The 8,215-nt window shown below is 35.0% G+C and overlaps 1 protein-coding gene across 1 annotated transcript; it reads right to left on the bottom strand.

The window, feature by feature from the left end:
* Window positions 1–3,439: 3,439 nt before the first annotated feature.
* On the bottom strand, window positions 3,440–5,163 carry LOC144556576 (UPF0481 protein At3g47200-like). Its single transcript, XM_078304963.1, has one exon. The coding sequence runs from the start codon at window positions 5,156–5,158 to the stop codon at window positions 3,650–3,652; it is 1,509 nt and encodes a 502-aa protein (XP_078161089.1). The 5' UTR covers window positions 5,159–5,163; the 3' UTR covers window positions 3,440–3,649.
* Window positions 5,164–8,215: the final 3,052 nt, after the last annotated feature.

Genomic DNA, 8,215 nt, shown 5'->3' with positions numbered 1-8,215 from the left:
CTCTAGGAAGCCGACCTTTTTTCCTCAACATAATTTTCTGGATCTATATTCGTTCAAATCCGCTTCAGATTGACGAAGCACATAATTCTCTGGATCTATATTCAGATATTTATTAAATATAATACAAAGAACATATCTGAAATCAAATACGGATAAATTTTATAATCCGTAAATGGAACGGAGAAGCGGGGCAATTTCTTCACTTTAAGTTGAATTGAAGAGGAGGTCCCTGTAAATAAATGCCTCTCCTTATTCTTTGATTCCTATAGTGGGATTTTTTTTGTTTTTTGCATTACTAAAAAAAAATGTTTTGATTATAATACTTGTATTATATTATATAAGTGGATTATTCGTCTGATTAAATTATCCAACAATTATTTGTTTCGTATCTGTATTTGTAGATTATCCACTCCGTTTTAGTATCCATTTAAGACATATTAGGTTTTGACATTCATTTACTATATGCATCTGTATATGCATCTTCTCATTGAAAGGCAAATACAAATTAAGTATTAGCATTATCTGCGCCGAATACAAATGATGTACTGCAACCAGGAAAATAATGCGAGTTTATATGCAAATTTTGATTTCATTGTATTTTTGCATTTCAAAACTAATTCATCAGAAAATGATATCAATAAAATATACAAGTATATCTAACATTGGACTTCTCATGCTCTAAAAATGAAATATATATACTACGATTTCTGGATACAGTTAACATATATGATCTATCTTCTACTAATATGTTATTGCAATCAATTAATAATAGATGAGCCTACATGTCATATTTGTCCTTGTCAGCCAATACATTGCATGTGCATTTTTATCAAGTTATAACATTTATCCTTTTTTGTTTTTTTGTTACAAGGCCCTTAGGCCAATTAATGATAGGGACGGTTCCTCAATTAATTATAAGACTGCTGGTTGACAGCATATGTCTGTACTAAACTTAATTAGTATCGAGATGACTTAAAAGAGTCAACACTCAATAGGAGAGGAGGGTAGTTCATCATTATTAATTGCAAAGGAACAATTATTGGTGTTGGGTTGCTCTCCGTATATGTTTATGGGGAGAACTACAGAACCGGATAGGAATAATATGGGGAGAAATAGGGAACCGGATCTGCTGTTTTTCTCATAGAAAAGTAAGTCTGTATCTTTCTCGGTACCGCATTAAATTATAAATAAACATGGAACAATCTCAGCCGAGCGATTAGAATTTAGTATCTATTGTAGATATATAGTAGGTGCGTTTTGAGATTCGTGCAAGGTAAATAAAGGTATGAATTTATAAATTCTGCCATCCGGTACTGAATTGGATATGAATTTAAGAAAAGCAGGGTCCTACTCTTCTTTCTCCTATATCTCCTCAAACAGAGGAGAGAGATAGAGAGCAAGATTCTGCTAGTAAAACAGCAGATTCGGTTCGGTAGAATTAGGGTGTTCTTAATCTCACCAATATTTTTGTGAGCTTTTTCTCAACTTCAAATTATATGGAAGTAACTCCATATGGAAAACTCAAACCCTTTGAAAAAGATTTGCTTCACAATTAATGTGTTTACATGTCAAATTTATAAATTTTCAAATTAGTTTAGCATAAAGTCAAGCGGAAAAAAATAATAGATTTATATGTTAATTTCAAAATGTTCTTTATCTCTTGACTTTGTACAAAATTAATTTAAAAATATATAAATTTGAGGACCTTAATATGCAGCACAAACAAAATGCCACTGTGCACCGTAGAGAGTAGGGGAGACATTGATAAACGAAGCACATAATTGTCCGGATCCATATTCGGATATTTATTAAATACAAAGAATATATCTGAATTCAAATACGGATAAATTTTATAATCCGTAAACGGAACGGAGAAGCGGAGCAGATTCTTAACTTGACTATGAATTGAAGAGGTCCCAGTATATAAATGCCTCTCCTCCTTGTTTGATTCGTAATGTGGTCACATGGCAAATTTATAAATTTTTGAATTAATTTAGTATAAAATGAAGCGATAAATAAAAATAGATTTATAAGTTAATTTTTAAATGGTTTTTTTTGTTTTTTTTGTTATTATACTAAATTAATTTCAATATATATAAATTTGAGCTTTAATACATTATTTGTGAAGTAAATCAGTTTTAACAGTTTGAATCTGTCGTTTAAAATTAAGCTCACCAAAAACATTTTGATCAAATAGCTTATGAACATCCCAAGTTCCACTCCACTACTGGAGGTTTATTATCTGGATGACGGATGAAAGTAGTGGCGCATTTAATCGAACATGTCTGGTGTGTTAAAGGGCTAAAGATAACTGTGACTTGCTAGAGCAAAATTCATTTAGGATTTTGGTCCAGTAGTCTACAAGCCCGTGTGAAGCCCAAGAAATTCAGCCAATCTAATAAATTTGTGCGCAGAACTCCCCATCCGACACCAGCAAAACAACTATTACTCATAAGGAAAATAAAACCAAATTTCATTTAAAATAAAAGAATCACAAAGGTGTGAGATAGTTTACAGCTGAAAAGGCTCACTATTTCTTTACTAAGGCCCATTGACCAAACCGGGCCTTATTTGAAGTTAGGTACGGTTTAAGCCCATATTGTGGCGGTAGCATCTTACTTTTCGAACAACCCTAGGCCATTGTCCCGATTGAAACAATTGATAATGAGACATAACATATGGCTAATTTTCGTTATAAATTAAAGGTAATCATAGTTTAGATCTAAATTAAGATACTTCTATGGGACTCAATGCCTGATTTGATAATATGTCCCTTTCATAAAGTACGGGCATGATACTAGTTGGCTATTATAGAATTTAATGTGTATGGGTATACTAGCAAATTATCCTTGAAATTTACACAGGAGGGATAATTAATCATGTACTAATTGTACAGATTTGTCGATGAGAAACAGTTTCTGTTATTAAAGATTGATGCTCAATTTGGTACAATAAATCATAAAAAAACAAATTTGTGCCCTTAAAATAAAAACTGCAAAGGATGTAGATATAATAAATGTAAATTAAAATTAGATATGTTAAAATTATTCAAAAACTAAAATGACCATAAAGATGCATCTATGATAAGTGTTTTTCTTTTAATATCTCAGTTTTAGAACTGAGATTCCACCAGAATGCTTGCGGTAAGAGTGTTTCAAGAGGCGAAATTGTGGCACAGATGGTGTTAGAGTTAAATTGAACAGGGGAGATGACATAGAATGGGTAAGTCTAGAGTACAATGCAACGTTGAAAATAAATAGATCTATGTATAGGTCTGCAAACTTTGTATTGTCCAATTCCCTGTAGCATTTGTATTGACTCATGTACTTCATTTCAATTTCAATAAAATCAAAAGCCAAGTTTCTCAAAAAAGACAATACATGCCCAATAACCTTCAAAATGAATAATAAAATACACAAAGGAAAGGAAACCAGAGATATATATAGTGCAGAGTTACAAGGTGCTTTTGAATTAAACTTCGTAGCAAATAATAAAAAACAAAAGACAGACAAGATAGAACACTAAAAGGAATGACAAACAAGGAAAGAAAAAACAATTAAATAAACAATTCCTTCCTAACATACATGGTAATGCCACTTTTCTCTTGTTCAATTTAGAAGCCCCGAATAGTACTGTGAAAGTTAAAGCATCATGAGCTCGGGGGAAATTTGTAGGCATAAACTGCATAGAAAGATTGTACACATGTAAGAACTAGAAGTATCAAAGCAGCGATGAGAGAAATTGCTGTCCACGGACTGCTAAAGTAATCACGAACCAATTTTGCTCGCTGCCTGTTCCAGCTTGATTCACTGTATCTATTCACTTCCGTGTATAATTCCGCCAAATAGGGATCTGTCCCCCAAAAACTACCTTCGGTGACCTGGTTGATGAAATGAGCCAACTCCTCTTCACTGCCTAGCAAGTTCTGAATGATTCTGCACTCTTGTAATATTGTCACATCATTTGGTGTGTTCACTAGATTATCCAAAAATGCTACAAAGACTGTAAAGGGTGAATCCTCTATTCCATATGTGGAATGTTCAAATGCTATAAGGTTTGCGAAAATAGGCTTAGTGTCATCGGTAATTTTTAATCTAGGGATTTTTAAGACACCATATTCAAATGATATGTCGATTATATGTTTCGGGTTACTCTTTGGTGTGAATTTCACGCCCTTTTGTTTGAGCTCAGTGGCAGAAGGGATCATAATCGAGGATATATTCTCGGTAGAATTCGGCAATGCCTCTGACAAGCTTTGAGAAGTCGAATGAGGAGATCTTCCTCTGAGCACCATTGAACAAAACCGATGAAACAATCCTTTGATAATTCTATTGGCGCTCAACATTCTGGTAAGATTAAATGATTTGGAACTCAATACAACTGGTTTCTCTGGCTTGGGCACTAAATAGTGGTAACAGAGATGGACCAAATGATGAATTTCAGCTGGAGGGTCTGGAATTTCATCTGGATCGTATTTGTCTGTGGACACGAAGTAGTTTGTTTTGCGCAAAAAGCTCCAAGCAATGTATTTAACAAAACGCATTCTATATACTTGATAATTAAAACCAAGCAGCTCATGCAACTTGTCAACTATAAAGAAAGGAATTTGGTTCTCTAGAAGTACCAAATCACGATATACGAAATAAGAATTCCAGCTAACCTCAACAATAGAATCCAAATTTCCATCGTACAATTTTAAAAAGAACTCGAGCACAAAGCATCCGTCGAGCAGCATCATCTTGACAAATGCATTGCTATCAAGATCATCAAACGTGTCACTATAACACCTCCGTGTTCTCGTTTCTAGCAACTTCATCTCTGATATACAGAGATCCAAACTTATGTGGTCCTCACGGGATAAGAAATCCCGCAAGAACCGCCTTTTTTGTTCCTGCAAGGTTCGGAGGTGCTTTTGACCACGATGGAATGGGCCGATGGAGATGACAGAGGGCTCAAAGAGATTCTTCTTGCTTTGGGAAATGTTATGTGGTGTGCGAAATATGGTGAAGTTCTCCACCTCGTTCTCATTGCCCCATAATGTGTTGAGTTCACGTTGCAGAGAGGCTTTGAGATCTACAACTATTGGGGCTTCTGATAGAGGAGAGGCTTCTGGAAGAGGAGAGGCTTGGACATGTACAACTATCTGGGTTTCTTCCATTTATATTTTTTGGTGAATGAAAGAGTTTTTGGTTGAACTTGAACAAAACGGGCTTTAACATTTGTATTTATATTGATCATTAGTGTGCCCCCATCACGCTGAGCTGGAAGATACGACCTTCGATCACCAGTTCTAGCTCTCTTTAATTATTGTGCATACATAACCTTGAACTTTCATGTATAAGAAAATATAAATGCTACTATTCAACAGAGCCCTTGCATTATTGAAAAATCTTTCTTGAAATAGAGATCTAACAGTGAGCCACGAAAAAGTTAAGTGTTCCTAAATCCCATAATTAAATTTTCATGAAAAAGTAATGGACCAGCTCTGTAAAAAAAATAAAAAATGTTCCAATGCTGATCCTTTTTGTAGTTATCTTAAAAAGTATATGATGTTTCGATATAAATTTTCTAATTAAATTCACCTGTCTCTTTAATTTCAAAATATAATGCAAAAATACTGATGAATTACGTCAACTATTATTAGTGTGATAACTATGGATTTCGATATAACATACTAGATATTATTATCATCATATTTTAGTTGTGTATGGATATAATATAGTTATATATTATATTGCAATAATTTATAATAAAATTATAGTTACAATTTTTTTACTCAAAAAAATTATAGTTACAAATAAACAAAACCAGTTACAACAATAAATTTGGTTCCAAATATATTGCAAACAAACTTTTTATTATTGTTGAGAAATTGATAGAATATATATTGCAATAATCTATCCCTACTAACTTTTAGTATATAAAAATATACTTAGTTACCCTAATTCTACTTTCGTTCAGATCACAAGCGCATGATCCTACCATATAGTAGTGTCGAGTTTTGATCCACAGGTATAGATCTTTAAATGAATAACAATGTATACTAGTCTAGGTTCTCAGGTTTGATTAGTTGTGTGCTTAATAAATAATAATAATTAGGATTGATTTTACAGTTTACTTTGGCTAGGTTATAGGTGGAGATACTAATTGCTGTAAATCACATAAATAGGGAGGCTCTAGGGTTTAGATAATATCCTTCTAATTAATTGTTACGTTATGGAACTTTAACAATTAAATTCTAAATGTTTTAAAGGCAAGAATCAAAAATTTCGCTAACGAAATAGAAACTTAAATCTTAAATAATGCTTCTCTAAATAAGTAAGTCAAGTGTTTCGAGATTCTGAGACCTTATCAGTGTGAGTGCGGATGGAATGACCCGCACTGCGGATGGGTGCGTCCGCACTCATGAAATCCTGTGTTGATCTGAATTTTCTGAAATTCTTCTAAGTGCTGAGTGCGGATGGATTGACCCGCACTGCGGATGGGTGCGTCCGCATTAGGCTCGGACTTTTTCTGAAATCTTGCCGAAAATTGACTAAGTGTCGAGTGCGGGTGAGTGACCCGCACTGCGGATGAGTGTGTCCGCACTCAGGGATTTTTCTGTGTAATTTGCATTTTCCGAAGTCTGTTAAGTCCCGAGTGCGGGTGACTGGACCCGCACTGCGGATGAAGCGATCCGCACTGGATGATTCTGAGGGGTTATTTGCATAATTCCTTTGCTCCCTTCTCTCCCACTTCATTTCTTTCCCATTTTTAAGTGATTTTCGCCCAAGAGAGAAGAAAAGAGTGAGAGAGTTTCCTTTCCCTCTCAAACCCCTGATTGTTGCTAAAAATCGAAGTCGGAACCGAGCAAGTGGCCGTAGATCTCTCCTAGCTCTCTTAATCAGTATTTCTCTCTCTCCTTCCTTCTCTTTCAAAACTCGAATTTCTCGATTTCTCGGGTTTTCGTTTTAAACCTGAGATTTGTGTTCGAATTGCTCATGGACTAGTTCCTCTACACTCCTTGCTTGTTTATTTATCAATCTTTTTCCCGATTTCCTTCCGATTTGTGGATTTTGATTTCTAGGGTTTTGTGCCAAAACCGAAATTAGGCATAATCATGAATTGATTAGTTTAATCCGACCGATTAGAATTGTAATCAGTAGGGTTATCTCTTGATCTTGTATTGCTAGAACGTTTAACATATAATTTGAGATTTTGACCAAATTAGGGTTAACCACTCGGTAAATTGAATTGTTGCGGTAACCAAAATAGAGAACTGGTACCTAAATGGTTACCAAATTGAGCTGTATATGGCTAGAGGGCCTAGATGCAAATATATGCAGTTGTAGAGATGGTCAATAAGGAAGAGGGAACCGAAAAGAATTGATTAAGGAATGTACAAACCATTAGTAAACTAAAGTAAATGTATAGATCACTGAATCCGAATTAAACCCGGCATACTTGTAAAATAGGTGTAGATTTGGTCGAGCAAGACTTCGCTGGACATTTCGAGACGTCTGAACCATAATTTAAGCAATACGCTCGTCGTAAACAGGTGCGGGATTCTTGGACTTGTTTGATATTTCATTTTCAGGAATTAAACTGTTTATTCGTTTATCATGTTGAATATATGATTGATTGCATCATTGAATTGTGTAAATCATTTGCATAGCCCAATAAAATTAAACTCGAATTGATGCGACTTGAGTGATTTGCATGCTGGTATGGTTGTCGGTTGTGTCAATCTATTATGATCTGATTTTGATTGAGAGTCACCATGAACTATGTATGTGAATGGATTTACGAAGTTAAGCACTTGGATCCAATGAATTTGCAAAGTCGGGCTGTATGCTGACTTTGATTCCCAGGATCCTTCTGGCGCATTAGGTGAACGGCCCTCAATGTTTCCCAGTACCGGTTGGGACGAGGGAGGGTGATTATGTTATGATGTGTGAATTGAAATCGTGGGTGACTAATGTGTAACGTCTGTGGCTCGGTGGCATTCTCCTACGTGTTAATGCATTTGGACGGTCAATTGAATATTACGAACATTGGAATGATTCCAAAGTGGATTTTCTTTATATGATTTGAACCAGACCTTAATAAACGATTAAGCCAACCGATTACAGATGGGTGTCAGATAAAGGGTCCAGCTCGGTGGAGCGTCTGTAGGTGTCAGTAACCCTACAGACGAGGGTTTGATAAAGGGTCCAGCTCGAAAGAACATCTGTAG

Source organism: Carex rostrata, chromosome 7 (assembly GCF_964058835.1).
Source record: "Carex rostrata chromosome 7, lpCarRost1.2, whole genome shotgun sequence".
Classification (NCBI taxonomy): domain Eukaryota; kingdom Viridiplantae; phylum Streptophyta; class Magnoliopsida; order Poales; family Cyperaceae; genus Carex; species Carex rostrata.
Note: the sequence above shows the minus strand (reverse complement) of the source record. Positions and strands in the feature narration are given on the sequence as shown.

Coding starts and splice junctions, on each gene's coding strand:
- LOC144556576 (XM_078304963.1), bottom strand. CDS start 5,158: ATGGAAGAAACCCAGATAGTTGTACATGTCCAAGCCTCTCCTCTTCCA.